This window comes from Ranitomeya variabilis, chromosome 6 (genome assembly GCF_051348905.1).
Source record: "Ranitomeya variabilis isolate aRanVar5 chromosome 6, aRanVar5.hap1, whole genome shotgun sequence".
NCBI classification, from domain to species: domain Eukaryota; kingdom Metazoa; phylum Chordata; class Amphibia; order Anura; family Dendrobatidae; genus Ranitomeya; species Ranitomeya variabilis.
In genome coordinates this window covers 181,974,995-181,999,931 of record NC_135237.1, presented here as the reverse complement: position 1 = coordinate 181,999,931, position 24,937 = coordinate 181,974,995, and the positions used below count along the sequence as shown (strand labels likewise).

Here is a 24,937-nt window from a genome sequence, read left to right as displayed (position 1 = left end):
GATGGACATAGCCTCTCTTAGAGTGGTCACTGGGTATGATTAATTCTAACACTACCCTGCACACCTTAATTTTTTCCTCTGGAAGAAAATAAAGTTTTGGCTTTTGGCATTTAGCCAAATTCCCAGAAATGTTTGCATCTGTTCTGGTTTTATTTGCGATTTTTAAGTTTATTATCCACCCCAGTGAACACAGTATCTCCTTGACTTGCTTTACCATTTGTTCACAAACTGCTTTCGATTTTTCTACGATCAAGAAGTTGCCTAGAGGTAAGGAATGAATAAAATGTTTTTTTTCTCTTATATGAGCTGACATCTCTACCACTACCTTTGTGAAAGCCGTTGGAGCCATAGATAGGCCATAGGGAGGACTTGAAATTGTAAATGTGTTAAGCATCCCTGAATGTTAACTGCTACTCTGAGATACTTTGAAATGTTTGGGAACCAGAAACTGATTTAGACTTTTTAGATTTATAATTGTTCTGAAAGTCTGGTCTTTTTTTTTCCCTTAGAAAGAGGGGACTGTAGAACTCTTTTCCTTAGTCTTCTTAGGGTACGCGAGTCCGCACCCCCTTCTCTATAAGTGATACTACCTCCCTCTCTAGGACCCTTTGATTTGCCCTGAGTACTGACCTTTCATGATTACATATCTGTCTGGGGAAGAGTATGGAATTCTAGTTTTAACCTTTCTCCTATACTTTCTAATATCCATGGGCTTAGGGAAATCCTTTCCCAGGCAGGAAGAAACTAATTCAGTCTTCCACCTACCTGGGCTCCGGCATCATTGTCTTCCTGGCTTTTTAGGGAATCCGGATTTAAAAAAAAAAAAAAAAAAAGCTGTTCCCCTTGAGAGGTCTTGCCTTTCTTCCTGTAACCTTTCCTCTTTGGGTCTCTTTGCCTTGGAACTATCCCCTGTGTGTTCTGTCTTGAAGCACAAAAAGGTCTTTTGAAATTTGGGGCGCTGGTTTAGGGGAACCCTTTCAATCTACAGGATTATCCAGGATCTCGTCCAAGGAAGACCAGAAGAGGTATTCACCTTTGAAGGGAATGCTGCAGAGCTTAGACTTTGAGTGGAAGTCCCCAGTCTACTTTTTATGCCAAATGGTCCTTCTGGCTGAATTCAAGAAGACACATTATGTCCTGTTAACCGGACTGAGTCAGCTGATGAATCCTCTAGGAAATCTGCTAGCTTTGCTACATTTGGAAGGCTGGCAGGCAACTGATCTCTGCAGTTGTTCATAATTTGAGCCTCAAGATGGCTAAGTCATGCACTCGAAGATCTCGCCGTACATGTCGCTGCTATATTTGGTTTAAAGGCTGCTGCCCCAGATTCCCAGGCTTTCTTCAGAAAACTTTCTGCCTTCTATCATATGCATCCTTTAAAAGGCCTGCATCGTCGAATGGGAGCACTGTATTGAGGGACACCTTACATACTGCCACAACTATTTTGGGCACTTTGTCCCAGATTTCCAAATCCCGTTTCAAAAGGATACTTCCTTTTTATTTCTGTCAGGATAAAAGCTTTCTTGTCTGACTTTTTCCACTCTTTCCTAATTAGTGAAGCTATGTTCTTATGGGCAGGGAAACATTTATGCTTCCTGACTTCCAATCTCCCAAAGTTGTTTCATGGAGTTTGGATCCCTAATCTCCTCTACCTTCATCGTTGCCCTAACTGCCTGCCTAGGTCGATAGTATCATCTACTGGAAAACAAGATTGATTTCTGCAGTGGTCGAAAGAGGATGAGGCATCTGAATAGTAACCACCTAGTCCTCCATCTTTTATTTCTTCCTCTGAGAAAGAGTTCACTCTCATTGCTCTTGATGAGGTGCTAGCTTTAATTACCTTTAAGGATTTCTTAATTTCCACATAGATCATGGTTTTCATATTTTCCATGAGAGAAGGGGATACTTCTGCTAGAGTTCTTTCGATGCGCTCTGGGGATGCACAAAGTCATAACAGGCCGTGCCCCCGGATTTCACATCGGACGCCTGCTTCGTTTCGGAGAAGCACCGCGCCATACCAGGCTGTGCCCCCGAAACTGCCATCACTTGCACTGCCCGGCTCCTAGGGATGCACTGCGCAGAGCCAGGCCGTGCTCCCTTGCAAGATGTCCCCGATTCTGCGCTCGCCACCAGGAACCTGTTGGACACCAACCTATGTCGGCAATGGTGGGACTTCGGTCTCAAAGTAAGAATTCTTCACTCCTCGGCAAGACCGGAGAGCTGTAGGGAGCAACAGCAATCAGGAACAGGAAGCCACTGAAGCCCACTAGGGGGCTCCGCCTCTTAAAGTTGTGGGGTTTCCTGTCCTTTTGGGCAGATCCTTTCTCCATGGTTCGGTCGTGGGGAATGGGAAATATATACAGTACAGACCAAAAGTTTGAACACAACTTCTCATTTAAAGATTTTTCTGTATTTTCATGACTATGAAATTTGTACATTCACACTGAAGGCATCAAAACTATGAATTAACACATGTGGAATGATATACTTAACAAAAAAGTGTGAAACAACTGAAAAAACATAGTTCTTACCGATAACGGTATTTCTCTGAGCCCACGACGGCACCACGGAGAGAGGGGATCCACCCACCAAGGACAGGAAACCTACAGATAAAAAGGCGGTACCTCTCTCCTGCATCAGTTGTTTACTAGAGAACGATGGGAGACTATGAACAGAGACTTGCTTTAAACAATATCTAAATACTTATCATGAGATACCGCGTGACTATTATACTATTAACATAAGGCACTATATTAATGTGCACACCCAGGAAGTGAAGGGAGGGAATGTACGGGTGCCGTCGTGGGCTCAGAGAAATACCGTTATCGGTAAGAACTATATTTTTCTCTGACGCCCACGACGGCACCACGGAGAGATTTGCAGAGATTTGTACATTAGGGAGGGACCACCGCTTCCAGAACCCTTTTACCGAAGGTAAGGTCTGAAGAGGAAGTAAGGTCCAATCTATAGTGCCTATAGAAGGTGGACGGTGAAGACCAGGTAGCAGCTTTACATATCTGCTCAATAGAAGCTCCGGCCTTCTCCGCCCAAGAGGTTGCCACTGCTCTTGTTGAGTGTGCCTTGATATTTCCCGGAACGGGTACGCCACTCGCTGAGTATGACAGGCTGATGGCTTCTGTAATCCATCTTGCCAGGGTGCCTTTAGATGCTTTCTTCCCCTTCCGGGGACCCTGGAAACACACAAAGAAAGAGGAATCCTCCCTACTCTCCCTAGTGGCTTCTATGTAACGTATCAGACATCTCCTTACATCTAATGTATGTAACGCCTCTTCCTCTTTGTTTTTGGGGTTAGGACAGAAGGAGGGCAGAGATATTTCCTGTGTCCTATGAAAACGGGATGCCACTTTTGGGAGATACGCAGGGTCAGTTTTTAGGATGACCCTATCATCCAGGATTTGCGTGAAAGGGGGGTTGGCGGATAGGGCCTGGATATCACTGACCCTACGTGCGGAAGTAAGTGCAACTAGCAGGGAAGTTTTTAGGGATAAGATTTTGACTGAAGCATCCGCTAAAGGTTCAAAGGGAGGTTTAGATAATGCCCTAAGAATTAAATTTAAATCCCACTGAGGGGTAGATTTCACGGGTAGAGGCCTTGATCTACCGGCTGCTTTGATGAATCTAGATATCCATCGATTTCCTGCTAAATCATAGTTGAACAGAGCTCCTAGGGCCGCTACATGAACTTTTAAGGTGTTTGTGGCCAGACCCAACTCTAATCCATTCCGCAGAAACTCCAGAATGGCATTAAGGGGGACGCCCTCCCCAATTTTGGAGCCTGAAGATGAAAGAAATTTTTTCCAAACTTTCCCATACTGTCTGGTTGTAACGGGCTTCCTACTTTGTAACAGTGTAGAAACTAGCCCCGGAGAAAACCCCGTTTTCTAGTAGCTCCCTTTCAAATGCCAAGCTGTCAAGTGCAAACTTGCCACCTGAGGATGATGCACTGGGCCTTGGGAGAGAAGGTTCGGGAGATCCGGCAGAACCCATGGATCGGAGATGGACATTCTCATCATCCAGGAAAACCAAGGCCTTTTCGGCCAAAAAGGGGCAATCAAGATCATGTGAGCCCCGTCCTCCCGAATCTTCCTCAGCACCGCTGGAATCAGAGCAATAGGGGGAAACGCATACGCTAGTTGATGGTTCCAGGGTATCAGGAACGCATCCAGGGAAACAGGGTTCCCCCCCGGTGTTATCGAGCAAAAGGTGTTCACTTTTTCGTTCAGATGGTTTGCGAAGAGGTCCATGTTTGGTGTGGCCCATTTTACAGAGATTTGATCGAACACCGACTGATTTAGCTCCCATTCCCCCTGCCTCAAGCGGGAGCGACTTAGGTAGTCTGCTCTGAAATTGTCTACCCCCTTTATGTGTAGGCCCGATAGAGATTGAAAGTTGCTTTCGGCTATGTGGAAGATTGAGCTGGTTATCTCCATCAGACTCCGAGAACGGGTACCCCCTTGGTGATTCAGATATGCTATCACCACTTTGTTGTCCGACATAATCCTGACATGGTGAGACCGAAGGGGCCCCAGGAACTCTAAGAGTGCAAATTTGACTGCCAATAGTTCTTTCATATTGGAGGACGCTTTTTTCAGATATGGAGCCCAATCCCCCTGAGCTAACAGGTCGTTCAGGTGAGCCCCCCACCCGCTGGGACTCGCGTCTGTTGTCACTACCCGAGATACTGGAGTCACCCACGGGATTCCCTGAGAAAGATTTCCTAGCGATGTCCACCAGCCTAGAGACCGAATTGTGTTTAGAGATAAAACGAGCTGACCTTCTAAATTCCCTTTTAGAGAGACTTCCTCTGACAAGATGTGCCATTGAAGTTCCCTTGAGTGTAAATGAGCCCATTGGACTGCCGGGATGCAGGCCGTCATGGATCCCAGGAGGGACATCGCTTGGCGCAGTGTTATGGAGGGGTTGTCTCGCCTTCTGGATACCAGATTTATGATGTTTTGGATTTTTTCCCCTGGAAGGCGACATTCTTGTTTTATAGAGTCCAGAGTGAGACCCAGGTACTCCTGGATCTGGCATGGTAACAATCTGGATTTCTTTAGGTTTATTAACCAACCTAGTTCTTCCAGAGAATGTCTGATTGTTTTCAGCTGTTCCTCGCAGTGTTGTAGAGAGGAACCTATTATCAAAAAGTCGTCGAGGTATGGTACTATCAGGGTATCTTTCTCCCTCAGGTGAGCCATTACCTCCGCAACTATTTTTGTGAAGACCCGCGGAGCTATAGCCAACCTGAAGGGTAGGGCTAAGAATTGAAAATGGTATACCACCCCCCTTATATAGACCGCTATTCTGAGGAATTTCTGATGATCTTTGTGAATAGGGACGTGGTAGTAGGCGTCCCTTAGATCCAGGACTACCATGAAACACAGTGGAAACAACATCTTTATCGAGGTTTTTATTGTCTCCATCTTGAACGGTTGGATTTCTAGGAATTTGTTTAACTCTTTCAGATTCACGATAGTCCTGAATGAACCGTCCGGCTTCTTCCTCAGAAACAGAGGGGAGTAGCACCCTTGACCTCTTTCTTGTAGGGGAACTTCCATGAGAACCCCTTTGTTTACCAGTCCCATGACTTCTTTTTCTAATGCTAGCTGTTCTTCCTCTGAAGATCTTAGAGAAGTCGTCCTGAACGAGGGGTGAGGGGGTTTTTGAAATTTCAATTTTAGTCCGGATTTTACTATGTTCAATACCCAAGGACTGTTGGTAATTTTTTCCCAGGCTGAGGCGAAGAGGGCAAGTCTTCCCCCAACCTGGGGCAAGCATTCATTGTGCGGGTTTTTTATTGTCGTTAGGGTTTTTGTTGAAGATGAAACCCTTGTTTTTGTTTCGCTTGTCCTCCCACCTATCCTGTTTTTTTCCCGGCTTCCTTCGGAAGAACCTCTTGCTCCGAAAGGGCCTTCTGTATGAAGGGAAGCCCAGGGAGGGAAAAGATTTCTTTTTATCCCCCGCTTTTTCTAGTATATCATCTAGAGTGGGCCCGAATAGGAACTCTCCTTCACAGGGAATTGTACATAATTTAGACTTGGTCTGGAGGTCTCCTGGCCAACATTTTAGCCAGAGGGCCCGCCTTGCGGCATTAGAAAACACTGCCGACCTAGCGGATAGTTTGATTGAGTCCGCCGAGGCGTCTGCCAAGCAGGCGGCAGCTCCACGCATAATGGGCAACATTTTTAGAATTGAGTCTCGGGAAGACTTGTTTTTGAGTTGGCTTTCCAATTGGTCTAGCCAAACCATCAGGGAGCGGGTTGTACAAGCGGCAGCGACTGCTGGTTTAAGGCCTCCACCAGCCGCTTCCCATGAACCTCTGGGGAAACCATCTGCTTTCTTGTCCATTGGATCTTTTAAGACCCCCATGTCCTCAAACGGAAGGGCATATTTTTTGGATGCCTTGGCGATTGCCACATCCAGTTTAGGTGCCTTATCCCAGTAGGAACAGGATTGGTCATCGAACGGATATTTCTTTTTTGGAGTGAGTAGCGACTTTCTCACAGGCTTTTTCCACTCTTTTTTAATCAAAGATTGGATTTTTTCATTGAGGGGAAAGGCCCTTCTCTTTTTCTGGTCAAGCCCTCCGAACATTATGTCTTGGACGGATCTTTTGGGGTGAGGATCTGCCAGCTCCATAGTGTTCCTAACGGCTTTAACAAGACTATCAGTTTCTTCTATAGGAAAGCAACTACGGCCCCCCGAGGAAGATGAAGACGATGATGAGGATGAGGAGGAAGAATTAGATGAGTCTGAATCCATATCTTCCCCTGAATCACCCGATTCAGGAGATGGAGATCTGTGCTTAGTCTTCCTTCTCTTTTTTCCCCCTTTGAGGGATTTAAAGGTTTCCTCTACCTGGACTTTAATCAGGTTTTTGAGATCTGCTGCAAACCCGGGAAGGCCTTCTGACACTGTCTGCTGAATACAAATACTGCAAAGTCTTTTGTCCCATGAAGATGGAAGATCTTCTTTGCACAGGGCACATATCATATGTTTAGTTTTACTTGCGCTTTTCTTCCCCTATGGTAAAAGACACAAAGATAGATTCTCACTATCGCTAACATTCACGGAGATCACTCACCACCTTATGGACCCATAAATACCGGTTGGGCACGATCCGTGTTTGCTTTAGAGCCGGACGCAATGCTGGACTCTTTGCTGCGTAGTGATCCAGAACGCCCTCTGGTAGAGCCTTGGTGCCCTTTCTGGGTCCGTCGCTGCTTCTGCTGCTGCGGTGTTGGTTGTGGAGACGCCCTGGGCAGGGGAGATACCTGCTCCACATCGCTCACTGGTGAGCACTGGCCAGACTCAATTTTAGAAGCGCTTTTGCCCCCAGATGCCCCGCTTAAAATAGCGGTGGAAGGCGCCATTTATTTTTTTTTCGCGCATGCGCAGTTCGCCTTGCGCATGGAATCCCGCGCGCCTGTGCAGATCGCCCGAGCACGAAATCCCGCGCCTGCGCATTTCTCCAGCAGCCGCGCAGGTGCTCTAGGCGGGGATCGCAGCGCTTGTGCGCACGCAAGCCCCTGCCGTTTGAAAACACGTCTGTTCCCGCACGGCGCAGATGGGGCCAGATGGCGGCGCACTTACTACACGCTGACTCCACGGTACTCCCGGGAGCTCAGGCTGCAGACTGACGCCAGGGAGCCACATCGCTCCTATCCATAGAGCGGACCCTTGGACACGGCTGCTGCTGGTGAGTCTTCTTAGAGAGGCGGCTCCTGCCACCTCTCTCCGCGCACCCTAAAAAGGCCTACCAGCCCCTAGCGGTGGCGCTTCGGGTCACCACATCTAACCGAGGCAGGGGGGCCCCCGCTGCCTGGATTGGCTGATTGGCCCGGGACTCCCACGAAGAAACTTTTCCTCTGACGGAGGTGGATCTGTAGGTCTCCCATCAAGGACAGGAAACCAACTGATGCAGGAGAGAGGTACCGCCTTTTTATCTGTAGGTTTCCTGTCCTTGGTGGGCGGATCCCCTCTCTCCGTGGTGCCGTCGTGGGCGTCAGAGAAATATGTCTTATATTCTAGGTTCTTCAAAGTAGCCACCTTTTGCTTTGATGACTGCTTTGCACACTCTTGGCATTTTCTTGATGAGCTTCAAGAGGTAGTCACCTGGAATGGTTTTCACTTCACAGGTGTGCCCTGTCAGGTTTAATAAGTGGGATTTCTTGCCTTATAAATGGGGTTGGGACCATCAGTTGTGTTGTGCAGAAGTCTGGTGGATACACAGCTGATAGTCCTACTGAATAGACTTAGAATTTGTATTATGGCAAGAAAAACGCAGCTAAGTAAAGAAAAACGAGTGGCCATCATTACTTTAAGAAATTACGGTCAGTGAGTCTGAAAAGTTGGGAAAACTTTGAAAGTGTCCCCAAGTGCAGTTGCAAAAACCATCAAGCGCTACAAAAAAACTGGCTCACATGAGGACCGCCCAAGGAAAGGAAGACCAAGAGTCACCTCTGCTTCTGAGGATAAGTTTATCCAAGTCACCAGCCTCAGAAATTGCAGGTTAACAGCAGCTCAGATTAGAGACCAGGTCAATACCACACAGAGTTCTAGCAGCAGACACATCTCTACAACAACTGTTAAGAGGAGACTTTGTGCAGCAGGCCTTCATGGTATATATATGTATGTCAGAAGAAATTTAAATGGTTCAAAATTCTGGCAAAAATTGTGCATGACCTGTGCCACATTTATTATGTGTTTTAGCCAGCTCAGAGGAGGCATGGCTTCATACGAAAAGGAATTGGGTCTGAAATGGGCTAAACTCGCTTCAAAGACTCAAAACTCAAAGAAGTAAAACTCTGGCATATGACACTATCCGTGTAGAACAGACATGGCACAGCGTCCTTAAACGCCCGCCTAGACCACACTACACATCTATAGCATAGACATAACCGGTGTCCTTACATGGCCCCTCATGTCATCCTGCAAGAGAGAGATGAAGCTTTTAAACCGTAGAAAACAATCCACTGAAATGTCAGAGCAGAGACGTAATGCACCATCTCCTCTCCCACACAGCTCCATTCTGCTTCTTGGATACATGAAAAAACAAGTATGGAACCCCCGCCACCCCTCCCCCTTACACCTCTAGTCAGCCTAGCCCTTTTCCTGAACGTCAAAAATCAATAATAGCTTCTAGAAAAAAAATCCTATTCTGTACATTCTGATTACTAAAGTTTGCATGTAATTAAATTAAACCACAAAATCCCCAAAAATGAGATGCTGTGTAAAATGTAAAGAAAACAAGAATGAACTTTGGAAGCCTCAGAACATAGAACACAGATCAGAAGCTAAAATTTAGACATTTTTCCTTTTCCTTTGAAAATATTAACATATTTAGAAATTGATGTCAACAACTCATCTCAAAAAAGTTAGGACATGGCTTTGGTACCATTGTGCAGCATCTACTCTTTTTACAACAGTCTTTGACATCGCAAAAGTGAAGAGACCAATTTCTGGAGTTTTGGGAGAGGAAAGTTGTCCCATTCTTCTCTGATGTAGGATTCTAACTGCTCAACAGTTCTGGGTCATCTTTGCGGGATTTTTTGATTCATAATTTTCTAGTGTCTTTCCATTCTCTGAAATAGAAGTGGTCTGGATGGGAGAATATGCTGTTCTAAAACCTCAATATATGATCAGCATATATAGAAGTGTAAGGCTATTTGCACACGTTCTGGATTTTTCGAGTTTTTTCGGTAGTTTTTCGCTGCAAAAACGCTTACATTAAGCATCACATCTATTTTAATGAATTCCGCAATTTTGTGCCCATGTTGCATTTTTTTCAGAAAAAACGCATCATGGAAACAAAATCAGCATGTTCATTAATTTTGCGGATTTTTTGCAGATTTTCTACTAAATTATTGCATTGGGAACCTCCGGAAAAATCAGCGAAAAATGTGCAAAAAAAAAACCGCGCAAAAAACGCGAGCGGATTTCCTGCGAAAGTAGTCCGGATTTGCTCAGGAAAATTCTGTAAACTTTCCTGAACGTGTGCAAATAGCATAAGATGTGTAAGCTGCCCATGCCGTAGACACTAATCCAACCCAATACCAGAGAAATTTGGACTGATAAGGTCAATGGTCTCTTTCCACTCCAGACTGGAGCTTTCCATAACAAATTGCAAGTTTTGATTCAATTGACCACAGAACAGTTTTCCATTTTCCATCAGTCCATTTTTATTGAATTTTGGCTCAGAGAAGACAGCAGCTTTCCTGGACTGTGTTTGACATAGGACTTCTTTTTTGCATGATAGAGTATTAACACATTGACCACTGACGTCATTATTGCCCCCAATCAGCAACTATCTGCTGAAGACATGACTCAGACGCTAAGGGAAAGTCCCTAGGATGCTAACCTTGAGGGGGGGGGGGGGGGGGGGGCAATAACCATGGTCCCTCTCTAGGCTATAAACATCCGCCCTCAGTCACTGGTTTTCCCAGAAGCCCACGCCAGTTTTTTCTGTGATTTAATTCTTTAATTTAACACCTAGAGCTCCAAAATTTGACACACACTACTAACATTATTAGTGAGGGACATATAAATCTAACGGATTTGCAATGGTTTACTGCATGTAAACCATGTCTCATATCCTGTCGGCTTCTGCAATGATATTACAGAAGCAGACAACTGAATTATCGGCTATTCTGCTGTGTATGAAATTATATTATAAAATACATAATATATATATATATATATATATATATATATATATATATATATATATATATATATATATATATATATATATATATATATATATATATATACACACACATATATATATACACACACACACCTATGCTATGTGTATACATTTATTTTATATATTCTAACCTGTCAGTGTGATTTTACTATACACGGCACTGAATTGCCAGCTTTTCGAAAGAACACCGGTGCGTATTTCTCGCAGGTCACACTGATGGTCCGTGTGGTGTGCGAGTTTTTCTCACACCCTTAGACTTTCATTGGCAAGTCTCAGCCGAGAAAAAAAAAAACTGATGATGTGAGCTGCCCCATAGATTAACATTGGTCCGAGTGCTATGCGATTTTTTCTAGCATAGCACTCGCCGTATTTCTCTCTAGTGTGACTCCAGCATAATACAGAAGAACGGATGGACTTCTGCAATCCTCTATACAGAGGCATGAAGTACCGTATATACTCGAGTATAAGCCGACCCCCCTAATTTTGCCACAAAAAACTGGGAAAACTTAATGACTCGAGTATAAGCCTAGGGTGAGAAATGCAGCAGCTACCGGTAAATGTCAAAAGTAAAAATAGATACCAATAAAAGTAAAATTAATTGAGACATCAGTAGGTTAAGTGTTTTTGAATATCCATATTGAATCAGGAGCCCCATATAATGCTCCATACAGTTTATGATGGCCCCATAAGATGTTTCATATTAAAATATGCCCCATATAATCCTGCATAAAGGTTAATAAAGGCCCCATAAGATGCTCCATAGACACATTTGCCCAATATAATGCTGCACAAATGCTGATTATGGCCCCATAAGATGCTCTATAAAGATATTTGCCCCATATAGTGCTGCACAAACCTTGATTATGGCCCTATAAGATGCTCCATACAGACACTTGCCCCATATACTGTAGTGCCCTACAAACGTTAATTATGGCCCCATACAGACACTTGCCCCATATAGTGCTGCACAAATGTTATGGCCCCCATATAGTGCTGCACAAATGTTATGGCCCCCATATAGTGCTGCACAAACATTATGGCCCCATATAGTGCTGCACAAACTTTATTGCCCCATATAGTGCTGCACAAACTTTATTGCCTCATATAGTGCTGCACAAACGTTATGGCCCCATATAGTGCTGCACAAACGTTATGGCCCCATATAGTGCTGCACAAACGTTATGGCCCCATATAGTGCTGCACAAACGTTATGGCCCCATATAGTGCTGCACAAACGTTATGGCCCCATATAGTGCTGCACAAACGTTATGGCCCCATATAGTGCTGCACAAACGTTATGGCCCCATATAGTGCTGCACAAACGTTATGGCCCCATATAGTGCTGCACAAACGTTATGGCCCCATATAGTGCTGCACAAACGTTATGGCCCCATATAGTGCTGCACAAACGTTATGGCCCCATATAGTGCTGCACAAACGTTATGGCCCCATATAGTGCTGCACAAACGTTATGGCCCCATATAGTGCTGCACAAACGTTATGGCCCCATATAGTGCTGCACAAACGTTATGGCCCCATATAGTGCTGCACAAACGTTATGGCCCCATATAGTGCTGCACAAACGTTATGGCCCCATATAGTGCTGCACAAACGTTATGGCCCCATATAGTGCTGCACAAACATTATGGCCCCATAGATGCCCCATACAGATATTTGCCCCATTTGCTGCGATAAAAAAAAAAAAAATCACATACTCACCTCTCCGTCGGTCAGGCCCCCGGCACTTTCAATAGTCACCCGCACCTCGTTCCGGCGCCACTCCATGTTCAGCACCGACGTTCAGCAGAGGGCGTACACTAACTACGTCACCGCACCCTCTGACCTGAGCGTCACTGCTGAACACAGATCGCCGCCCGTAACGAGGAAAGGTGACTATCGCGCAGCGCTGCGCTCCCCGTATACTCACCTGGTCCTGGCGCTGTGCAGTCCCTGCTTCCCCGACGCCGCAGCTTCTAACTGTACTGAGTGGTCACTGTTACCGCTCAATACAGTAATGAATATGCGGCTCCACCCCTATGGGAGGTGGAGCCGCATATTCATTTACTGTAATGAGCGGTACCATGTGACCGCACAGTGCAGGAAGAAGCTGAAGCTGCTGCTGCCGGCGCCGGGAAGCCAGGGACCTGCAGGGACCGCGCCTGGACTAGGTGAGTATTTTTAGGCAGCCCCCGCTCCCCCTTCCCTTGCCGACCTCTGGGTATGACTCGAGTATAAGCTGAGAGGGGGACTTTCAGCCCAAAAAAGTGGGCTGAAAACCTCGGCTTATACTGGAGTAAATACGGTAATGAACATACAATGGGTGTAATAAGTATTGAACACGTCACCAATTTTCTAAGTAAATATATTTCTAAAGGTGCTATTAACATAAAATGCTCATCAGATGTCGGACAGGCAAAGAAGTCAAACCATACATGTCCATACATTAGGTGTAAGAATGAGGAATAACACAAGAAAAAAAAAATTAAACAAGAAAGAGGTGCAAAAAGCCATGGAAAGTCATGACACCAACTGAAATCTATCAGGAATTAGAAAGCAATCCTGTCACTTAGTGAAAGATAATATCAGCTAGTTCATCAGATGGCCTATAAAAAGGTGTCTCATTACCAAAGTGCCACACAAGACACACCTCATGATGGGTAAAACCAGGGAGCTGCCGCAAAACCTTCGCAACCTTTTTGTTGCAAAGCATACTGAGGACATTGGTTACAGAAACATTTCTCAACTACTTAAGTGGGCACTATTGGGGCGATAATCCGGAAGCACATCATTTCACCATAAATAGCCCACAACCAGGTGTTTCCCGCAAGATTGAAGAGAGAGAGGAGTGAAAAGAATTATCAGAAATAATGTCCAAGAGAAAAGGACCACCCATGAAGAGCTACAGAAAGACCTGTAATCTGTAGGTACAATCGTTTCAAAGAAAACTATAAGTAATGCACTCAGCCTCCATTGCCTATATGCACACTTTTCATAGGTGTGCTCATCACTAGTGAATTACTTTTCCTCTAGTTATGTATGCACGCTCATCACACAAGACTCCACTGCTTAAAGGGAACCTGTCACCCCCCCAGGCGTTTTTAACTAAAAGAGCCACCTTGTGCAGCAGTAATGCTGCATTCTGACAAGGTGGCTCTTTTAGTTATTGGTGCTGTAACTGCTGAAATAATCAGTTTTGTAATTTGTCCTAAATACCTTTTCTTCAGTCAAGGAGGCAGGCCTTTCCCCCCCGCTGCAGACGTCACTCAAATCTGCCTGCGCTTTTTTCTCCTGCCTAAGGCTACGTTCACATTTGCGTTGTGCGCCGCAGCGTCGGCGACGCAACGCACAACGCAAATGTGAACGCATGCACAACGCAGCGTTTTGTGACGCATGCGTCCTTTTTTTGCTTGATTTTGGACACACAAAAAATGCAACTTGCTGCGTCCTGTGCGCCCTGATGCGTGCGCCGCAGCGACGCATGCGTCACAAAACGCAAATGCAACGCATGTCCATGCGCCCCCATGTTAAATATAGGGGTGCATGACGCATGCGGCGACGCAGCGGCGCCCGACGCTACGTCGCACAACGCTAATGTGAACGTAGCCTTAGGCAGGCGCAGAGAGTGCTGCCCATCTGTCCTCATATGCAGTCTAGCTGACTGCGCCTGTGCGGCCGCCCTGCCTGTGAATCCCCGCCCCGCAGTGTCTTCTGATTTATTCTCACTGCGGGGCTGGGATTCACAGGCTGGGCAGCCGCAGAGGTGCAGTCACCTAGACTGCATATGATCACAGACGGGCAGCGCTCACTACGCCTGCCCAAGACAGGAGAAAAGAGTGCAGGCGCCGGCTCATTTCAAAACAGCGGTGAGGAGGCGGCGCCCAGAAGATTTGATTGACAGCTATGTGGCGTCTGCAGCAGGGGGGAAACGGATGCCTCCTTGACTGCTGCACAAGGTGGCTCTTTTAGTTAAAAACGCTTGGGGGGGGGGGGGAAGGGGGGGTGACAGGTTCCCTTTAACAAAAAGCATCATCAAGCGCATTTAAAATTCTCTCAACATTTAGACAAGTCTGTGATATACTGGGAGAATATATGCTGGTCAGAGGAGACCAAAATTTAACTATTTGGATGCCATAATACACACCATGTTTGGAGGACAAAAGCCACTGCATATCACCCCAAAAACAGCACACCATCAGTGAAGTTTGGAAATGGGAACATCATGCTGTGAAGCTGTTTTCAACATACGGCACTGGCAAATTTCACACAAATGAAGGAAGGATGAATGGACCAATGTGCCGAGACATTCTCAATAAAAAAAAAAAAATGTGCTGACACCTACCAGAATGATGAAGATGAAACAAGGGTGGACATTTCAGCAAGACAATGATCCCAAACACAGTCAGAGAAACTTTCAATTGGTTTCAGAGACAAAAAAATTAAATCACCCAGCCAATCACACGACCTGAATCCAATAGAAAATTCATGTAAGGAACTAAAGCTCAGAGTTCATAGAAGGAGCCCACGGAACCTTCAGGTTTTGAAAAGGGTTTATGTGGAAGAAAGCAAACAACAAAACTGGCAAAGAAAGAAAGCGCAATAGGGTCTTAACTGGTAACAAAAAGGTGGCAAGGAAAGGAATCCACTCACCTTATATAAATGCTACAGACAGGGCCGTATTTAGACTTTATGCTTCAAAAGGCACTTTTCATGCTGCCTCCCCCATTGGTGAGTATGACAATATCGGCAGTGACTTAGGCTACTTTCACATCAGCCATTTTTGACATCTGCGGCAGATCAGGCAGTTTTTCCGCATCTGCCGCATAACGGATCACTTACAAAAACACTGCGTTCGGCCTCATTCATTCCCTGTGGGACTTGCGGTTTTGCCGCGATCCGGCAAATGCGGTTCTTGCAGCAACAAAAAAAAAAAAAAAAAATGATGCTAGTGTTTTTTTGTCTCACCTCAAGTGCAAAACCTCACGGTAGATGCGGAAAAACTGCAGTATCTGCCGCAAATCGCTGATGTGAAAGTAGCCTTAGCAAACCTTTCCGTTAGTTGTCATGGGAGAATCTGGTGAATCTCATAGTCTACGTTCACATTAGCGTTCGGCGCCGCAGCGTCGGGCGCCGCAGCGTCGCCGCATGCGTCATGCGCCCCTATATTTAACATGGGGGCGCATGGACATGCGTTGTGCTGCGTTTTGCGACGCATGGCCGCAAGCGTTGGGCGCAGAGAACGCAACAAGTTGCATTTTTTTTGCGTCCAACTTTCGGCGAAAAAGGACGCATGCGTCGCAAAACGCAGCGTTTTAGCGTGCGTTTTGTTGCGTTTTTGTTTGCGTTGTGCGTTGCGTCGCCGACGCAGCGGCGCACAACGCAAATGTGAACGTAGCCATACACAGTACATGGTCAGTTGATTCTGCCATGGTTGCAAGGTTTGGCTGACAGATTTCTAAAGGGAACCTGTCAGTCGATTCATATCACCAAAACCATGGGCAGCATCACTCAGACTGCAAACAGGGAAGTTTATCTCTGGAATGCTCTGACATTTCAGAGAGAATAGTTTGAAGAGCTGGATGGGTAATTTAGTGAGAGACCTGACTAATCTGTACAGCATGAGCCCCACACAGGCTCCCTATATACAGCATGAGCCCCACACAGCCTCCCTATATACAGCATGAGCCCCACACAGCCTCCCTATATACAGCATGAGCCCCACACAGCCTCCCTATACACAGCATGAGCCCCACATAGCCTCCCTATACACAGCACGAGCCCCACACAGCCTCCCTATACACAGCATGAGCCCCACACAGCCTCCCTATACACTGAAGGGGTTAAATCATTTTACAGCCAGGAGCTCTGCTAAAGCAGTGCTCCTGCCTGTAAAACCCCCGGGAATGAATGGATTGCAGGGGAATGACCTGTAGTTACCTTGAGTTGCGGTGATGCAACCTCTGCTGGATGTCCTCATGAACTGGAACCTTGGAAAAGTTCCCACGCTCGAGTTCATGTGAGGACATCCAGCAGAGGGCGCCTCACCGCTACTCAAGGTAACTACAGGTCACCCCGCTTTCCATTCATTCCCCGGGGGTTTTACAGGCACGAGCACTGCTTTAGCAGAGCTCCTGGCTGTAAAATGATTTAACCCCTTCATATGGATTTACTTCGTGGGACTTGACCTGAGTGACGGAAGGTATGAGATATTGTTGTTTTTTTATTTTTCCTTTGTTACAGAACGAGGGTCTTCAGGTGTATTACCAGTATAATAAAATATTACAACACCGTGTCTTTATTTCATTAAAATACTTTTAAATAATGTGTGTTTTATTAACCATTTCGTACTATTGGATTAATAATGGATAGGTGTCATAATTGACGCCTCTCCATTATTAACCTGGCTTAATGTCACCTTACAATAGCAAGGTGACATTAACCCTTCATTACCCCATATCCCACCTCTACATGGGAGTGGGAAGAGAGTGGCCAAGTGCCAGAATAGGCGCATCTTCCAGATGTGCCTTTTCTGGTGTGGCTGGGGGCAGATGTTTTTAGACGGGGGGGCCAATAACCATGGACCCTCTCTAGGCTATTAATATCTGCCCTCAGTCACTGGCTTTACCACTCTGGCGGAGAAAATTGCGCGGGAGCCCACGCCAATTTTTTCCACCATTAACCCTTTATTTTACAAGCTAGAGTGCCCAAATTTTGCACATAAACACTACTAACATTAGTAGTGTGGAATATGCAAAAAAAAAAAAGGGATATGAGATGGTTTACTGTATGTAAACCATGTCTCATATCCTGTCGGGTTTGGGAAGGAGAAATGAAAAGCTGGTAATTGAATTACCGGAGCTCACATATGTCGTGCTGAATTAAATATAAATACAGTATATATATCAATGACATACATTATATATATATATATATATATATATATATATATATATATATATATATATATATATATATATATATATATATATATATATACACACATACATATATACACATACTGTATATGTTTTAACGAACATTTGAGCACATAAATCCATTAGATGTAGGTTTTGCAAGCCTGCGAGAAAATATCGCAGTACGGATGCCATACGGATTACATACGGAGGATGCCATGTGCAAAATACGCTGCCACACCCTGCCTACGGATGACATACGGATCACTATTTTGGGAACATTTCTGCGTATTACGGCCGTAAAAAAAGGACCGTATTTACATACGCTGAGTGTGACGCCGGCCTTACACAACTTAATTTACGGCAGAAATATATTTACTTAGAAAATTGGTGACATGTTCAATACTTATGTCACCCGCTGTATATCCTGCACAATATTTTTACAATGGGAACCTATAGGTGATGCAGTGACAGACATTGCATGGAAGCATACAAATCTGATAACATATGTTGTTCTGTCTTACTGTACATTTTATAACCTAAAAGTAAATCTTAAAAAATGCTTCTCTATCATTTTGATTATCTGTTAAATCCCATTACTGATAAAAACAAGATATCCATCTATGGACTGAATAATACCCAAGATTCATGAAGACCATGTGCCAAGGAAGCTGGGCTCGCCAGATAGTCCAACGCCTCATATACCCACACTGGAGCACAGGCTGGTGGTGAAACTACACTAGATTCATAAAGAAATCCAGACATGGTAACACTCGCTAAACGCTGTCAATATCTATATGCAAGGTGTCAGAAAACTTCTTTACATGAAATATCTCATTTCCTCCTCTCTGCATTAATAGAACTCATGGCATAGTCATTACTGCATAGGTCATCTACAAAGATCATTAGTGATGATGAGTGAATGTGCTCAAATGAGGCGTTATCTGACCATGCTTGGGTGCTAACCGAGTGACTTTGGCGTGCTCTAATAATATGTTTGAGTCTCCACTCCTGCTCGACAGCCACAATACATGCAGGAATTACCTAACAAGGCTGTACGACAGATGCAAGACATGCAGGTGCGGGGACTCGAGCATACTCTGATAACACCTTATCCGAGCACGTTTCCTCATCACTTCTGATTACCTGAAGTTGCACAGCATAGAGGTTATGGAGCACTCAGTCAAACAGGAGCAGGAAGCACTGGGTGGGTGGGGAATGGAGCTGGAGTGACAGAGGCTTCAGCTCTACAGCCTCATTTGCATACTTTTTCAAACAACTGATTCTCAAAAACAGAGGAACGGACTGGCCACGTAAAGGCTACGTTCACATTTGCGTTGTGCGCCGCAGCGTCGGCGACGCAACGCACAACGCAAATGTGAACGCATGCACAACGCAGCGTTTTGTGACGCATGCGTTCTTTTTTTGCTTGATTTTGGACGCACAAAAAATGCAACTTGCTGCGTCCTGTGCGCCCTGACGCGTGCGCCGCAGCGACGCATGCGTCACAAAACGCAAATGCAACGCATGTCCATGCGCCCCCATGTTAAATATAGGGGTGCATGACGCATGCGGCGACGCAGCGGCGCCCGACGCTGCGTCGCACAACGCTAATGTGAACGTAGCCAAAGATAGTGCTGGACTTGTCTTTAAAAGCGCTACATGCACATCAGGGTGGATTTGATTTAAATCTAACTGATTTAAATCACGATTTAAATCACTAGTCAGTAAGGCTTGATTTAAATCAGTGATTTAAATCAAAGTTTCTACCTAAACTAGTTTTTGCTACTTTAACATGCAAGTAGATGAAGATTTTTAGAATCACTTTTTAGATTACTTTTTTCTCCCCAGTTTAATGGGTTAATCATTCATATTTGGACACCACTGTTCTGTTGTACTTAGGAAGGAGAAAAATAATCCTGACCTTAATAACAATTTAAATAGATTTATTCAACTGAAACAATAACAACATTACAGCATAAGTTATTTGCTTAAACAAACATCCATGTTTGTTAACTAATTTGGCTAAACAAAATATATATATATTTTAAGAAACTTAGACTGTCAGCCCAGCCGACACATGAAAAACGTAAATACTACTGTCCCTGCTGTCCCCTGTAGCTCACTTGTCGTCATCTTCGTCATCATCTTCTTCTTTGTTCCTATTCATAATCTGGAAAAGAAAAACAAGCTTTCCTGCTTTATTGGGTCCCAACCGATTTCTCAATTTAGAATGAATGAGTCCAAAGGAAGAGAATATTCTTTCAACGCCTGCAGAAGAAGCTAATGCTGTTAAAAGTGAAATCATTACTTGAACAGTCTCTAAATCCAAGCGCTTAAGTGACTTCCACCAGTTTACTGGTGTGACCTTCCTTAAAATATCTTCAGCAAACATATATTTCTTGAATGGTTCCCCCTTAGCTCTGAAGTTTATTATAGTTGGCATTAAAGATGGATGATTGCTGGATACCCATGTCATAGCTAACTCCTCTTCCTCAGCACTTAGGTTTTGACCCTGATATTGGATATTGACAATATTTGCCAAAAAATGAGCTGGAGTCAGTGCTTGTCCCATTCGTTTGTTTACTGCTTGTAATTTAATTCTGTCCATGTGTAGTTCTGTTTTTAAGTGTTCACTCAGTTCCTTCCAAATTTCAACAGCATCCGCAATAAAACAGCTATTTTTCTGTATTTTGTTTAAAGCTTGAGAGATGGGTTTCAGGAAGCTCAGCATATGTTCAACATTTCTCTTAAGCCCAATGTTGAGGATTTTGGCCGTGACAGTGCCATCTATTTTATCTCGATTTTCTTCACAAAGTGTCATCAGAATAGGCCAGTTTTTGATATACTGCTCAAAACAGTCCACCAGAGTTCCATCTAACATCTTGTGGGAGCATTAGCTTGGTTCCACCCATCCTTTTCAGAGCTGCTGCAGCAAAATGATTATTACGGAAGTATTTAGCAATTTCAACAACATTAGCCTTTATTTCTGGAACACTTAAGTCTTTGGCTAAGAGGTGCAGCAAATGAGCACTGCAACCATATGTTATTAGCAGCTTTGTATTCCCTCCCTGCTCTTCTAAATCTCTTCTCATCTTGGATACGTTTGCAGCATTGTCAGTGACCAAACTGCGTACTAGACATTTGAATTTTTGTTCACATGTCGTTATAGCTTTTTCTGCCACTTCTTGTAAGTATTCTGCTGTGTGTGCATTTCCTGACGTATCAGTTGTTTGTGCAAGGAAGACTTTACCTTCTTCTGTTGTTATACAAGCACATACAATAGGATCATTGTGGACATTACTCCACCCATCAATACTTAGGTTAACAATTTTACCCTCCAGAGCTGTTGCACATTGCTCCATTTCTCTGTCATACACTTGATCCAGCAGTTTCCCTGCAACATCAGCTCTGCTGGGTGGACTGTATCCTGGTCTCAGTGACTGAACCATATTAATGAAATGTGGGTTCTCAGTCAGACGGAAAGAAGAGTTCGTTGCATAAATAAACTGGGCAATTTTTTCATCAATCAACTCTTTTTCTAATCTGCTAGTTCTTATCACAAACCTATCTATGGTGGTTCCAGGAGGTAAAGTTTTTTTCTTCCTTTTGGGTGATGGTGATATGTGGCTGTGGGTGTCTGATGATGATGCTGCTGCTAATGAAGCACTATCCTGGATGGATAACTCTGAAACTGTAGAACAGGATGATGGTGATCTTGGAGGTGGATAGTTTCCAGAATCCATAAATTCCCCTAAACAAAAAAAGTCAATGCTGTTATTTTATTGTTTATATAATTTATGCTTATTGTACACAACTCATCACTGCCCCTGCCCCAAAAGGAATATTTGTTTTTCTTCATAACTGTACCAAATGACAGTAACATGCAGTAATAATAAGAAATATAATTTTTCTCACACATGACAGTTCAGTCTTTAGAAATAGGATTCAAGAAAAATGTTTACCAACCTGAAGATCCTGCCTGTTCAGAAGTGTTTCTTTGGTCATCTTCATCACCGCACTTCTCATGATGTTGCCTCATTCGCGCCACCAGGCCTTGCATCTCTTTGTTGCATTGTTTGCATTTTGCACGCATGCCTGCCTTACAGATAGGCGAAGGAGCTTCATTAAAATATTCCCAAACTGGGTCTCTTTTACGGCCTGCTGCCATTATAAGGAAAGAATGTAATAAACCTCAGATCGTACACACAAACAGATCCAGACTTGTCTGTCTGTGGCTATGCTGCAATATTGTGCTCAAAGTTTCACTTTCATTTTCTTGTCTGCTTGCCCTTCCTCCTCCTCACTAGGGTTGAGCGAAACGGATTGTTCATTTTCATAAGTTGCCGACTTTTGGCAAAGTCGGCGTCTCATGAAACCCGACCCGATCCCTGTGCGGGTTCGGCCATGCGGTACGCGATCTTGGCGCCAAAGTCGCGTTTCGTATGACGCGTTTAGCGCCATTTTTTCAGCCAATGAAGGAGTGTGGGCAGAGTGATGACATAGGGGTTAGGGGCGTGCACGCCTATCTTCATTTCATCGCTTGTGCGCAGTAGGGATTTGGAATGTGTAAAACGAAATTTTCTTTTCGCAGTAATCGGCCGATTTCGCCCGACTCGACTTTTCAAAAAGTCGGGTTTCGCGAAACATGACTCGACCATAAAAAAGTCAAAGTCGCTCAACCCTACTCCTCACACTTAGATTCACATTCTTCTTGTGTTGTGCAGATCTATTCCACTCCAAACAATCAGTAACATATTGTCTAACTTCTTGGACTTGGCACTGAGGGGGTTGATTCTGTATTCATAGGTTTGTAGAACAATAGGATTAAGGTCTTTTTCTCAACTCTGTTCATGTTGTAACATTTTTGCCGTGAAGAAGAGGCTGGGACCTCTGCGGAGTCAAATTCAGTTTTGAGAACTGCGTAAGTAAAGCGAGCGTCTGTGATAATATAGGAGAGAAACTGCCCGCTAATCCTACAGAAACCTCTGGAAGAGCATGGCATTGTGAATGTTACACATATACAGCCTTTATTCTACTGAGTTAAACAACTCAGCTTTATCTCACGCACATCAGTGATCGGCCTCCGGTTGTTGGTGGGTGTGTGTGTGTGTAAAAAAATAAATTAGATTAGTTGATACGACGAGATTTGGAACAGTTAAAATACATCATAGCAAATCGGTGACTACTACAGTATTTTCTACTGGATATAGAAAGAGTTAGTGTCAGATAGCTGCGGAGCTCAGTAATTTGTTTTTTTACTGACTTCCGTTTAGTAAGTTTGTGATTCTAGATTCAATTCGAACAAGCCTGCCCGCGGGCAGCCAGGAATCAGAGCCTGCATGCGCGAATGCAGCCAGGTATATTATTCTTTGAAATAGTCACAAGACAGGGAACAGAGAGAGAGACAAGACATGTCCAGTGCGGTCCCGCACTTGTTCGACTGCTATAGTTCTTTTCTATTCAATGAAAATTCACCGCACTCTGTATTTTTGTGGTGATGTCAAAAAATACTCAAGCTACTTACCAGGTAGCGGTGTTTTTCAGGAGTCCATGACAGCACTAACGAGAGAGGGGATCCGCCCTTCAGGGACAGGAAACCTACAGAGATAAAAGGGCGGCACCTCTCTCCCGCATCAGTTGGATTACAGAGCATGAGAGGACCTCCATTGATTAGTAACACATAAATATCTAACACATTTCACCTTGTGACTAAATTTTGTAGAAAATTAACCTACATGAGAATATACTTATCGTGGTGAAACCCATACTAGTAGAAAGGGAGGGAATATAGGAGTGCTGTCATGGACTCCTGAAAAACACCGCTACCTGGTAAGTAGCTTGAGTATTTATTCAGTCGTCATGACAGCACTAACGAGAGAATTACAGAGAAAAGAGTATTAGGGCGGGACTACTGCTTCCAGCACCCTTCTACCAAATGTGAGATCGCTGGAGCCACCAAGATCTAATCTATAATGATTAAAGAAAGTAGACGGAGATGACCATGTGGCCGCCTTACATATATCCTCAATCGACACCTCCGACCTCTCCGCCCAGGAAGTCGCCATGGCACGAGTGGAATGAGCTCTTACGCCTTCCGGGACTTCTAGGCCACCTGCTGAATAAGCCAAAGAAATTGCCTCCCTAATCCATCTACCTAAGGTGTTCTTGGATACTCTAAACCCTTTCCTGACTCCCTGATAGGATATAAACAAGGAATTATCTTTTTTCCAGGGATCTGTTAAAGAAATATATTTAAGAAGGCATCTTTTGACATCCAATGTATGGAGTTTGAGTTCCTTTTGGTTTTTAGGATTAGGACAAAAAGTGGGGAGATTTATCTCCTGAAGTCTGTGGAACTTTGACGCTACCTTCGGAAGATAGAGGGGATCAGTTCTTAATACTACCCTATCTTCTCTAATCTGCATATATGGAGTCAGTCTAGAGAGGGCCTGTAAATCACTAACTCTCCTAGCCGACGTAAGAGCAACCAAGAGAGCTGTTTTTACGGACAGGATCTTTATAGAAGCAGATTCTAAAGGCTCAAAGGGGGGTTCCGTTAACGCTGAGAGGACCAGGTTTAAGTCCCACGGGGCTAGTCTTTTCTTAACGATGGGTCTTGATCTAGCCGCCGCTTTAATAAAACGAGCAATCCAATAGTTTTTAGCTAATCCACAATTATACAATGCGCCTAAGGCTGAAACTTGGACTCTAAGGGTGCTTGTAGCTAGCCCCATCTCTAAGCCTCTCTGCAGGAACTCCAAGATTTTTGGAATATTAGGTTTCTGACTCAAAACTGATCCTGAAACCGACAGGAATTTTCTCCAAATTCTAACAAATATTTGTCGTGGAATCTTTTCTACTTTTTAATAGGGTATTAATAAGTCCATCTGAAAACCCCTTTTTCTTTAGCAATGACCCTTCAAATCCCACGCCGTCAGATGTAAACTGGCCACTCGTGGATGGAAGATTGGACCCTGTGAGAGGAGGTCTGGGAGTTCTGGGAGAATCCACGGTTGAGAAATGGACATTTTTCTCAGCCAAGGAAACCACGGCCTCCTGGGCCAGAACGGCGCTATCAGGATTACATGAGCTCTGTCCTCCCGAATCTTCCTGAGAACAACCGGGATCAAGTTCAATGGGGGGAAAGGCGTAAGCTATATCGAAGTGCCATGGAATTAGGAGGGCATCTACTGCATCCGGATTGTCTGATTTTTTTGTTTTCTTTGTTGGCAAAGAGGTCTATCTGTGGGCACTCCCAACGACGGGTGATTTGATCGAAGATGGCCTGATTGAG

The 24,937-nt window shown here is 44.4% G+C and overlaps 2 protein-coding genes across 2 annotated transcripts in view; both read right to left on the bottom strand.

Annotated features, from left to right (window-relative positions):
• Positions 1-24,937, bottom strand: part of KBTBD2 (kelch repeat and BTB domain containing 2) — a 57,245-nt gene that overhangs the window by 14,077 nt on the left and 18,231 nt on the right. The window lies entirely within an intron of this gene.
• Positions 20,473-22,218, bottom strand: LOC143781049 (uncharacterized). The gene is made up of 2 exons (XM_077267603.1): positions 21,610-22,218; positions 20,473-21,394 (listed from the first exon to the last, which is right to left on the bottom strand). The coding sequence occupies exons 1-2, from the start codon at positions 21,809-21,811 to the stop codon at positions 20,493-20,495; spliced, it is 1,104 nt and encodes a 367-aa protein (XP_077123718.1). The 5' UTR covers positions 21,812-22,218; the 3' UTR covers positions 20,473-20,492.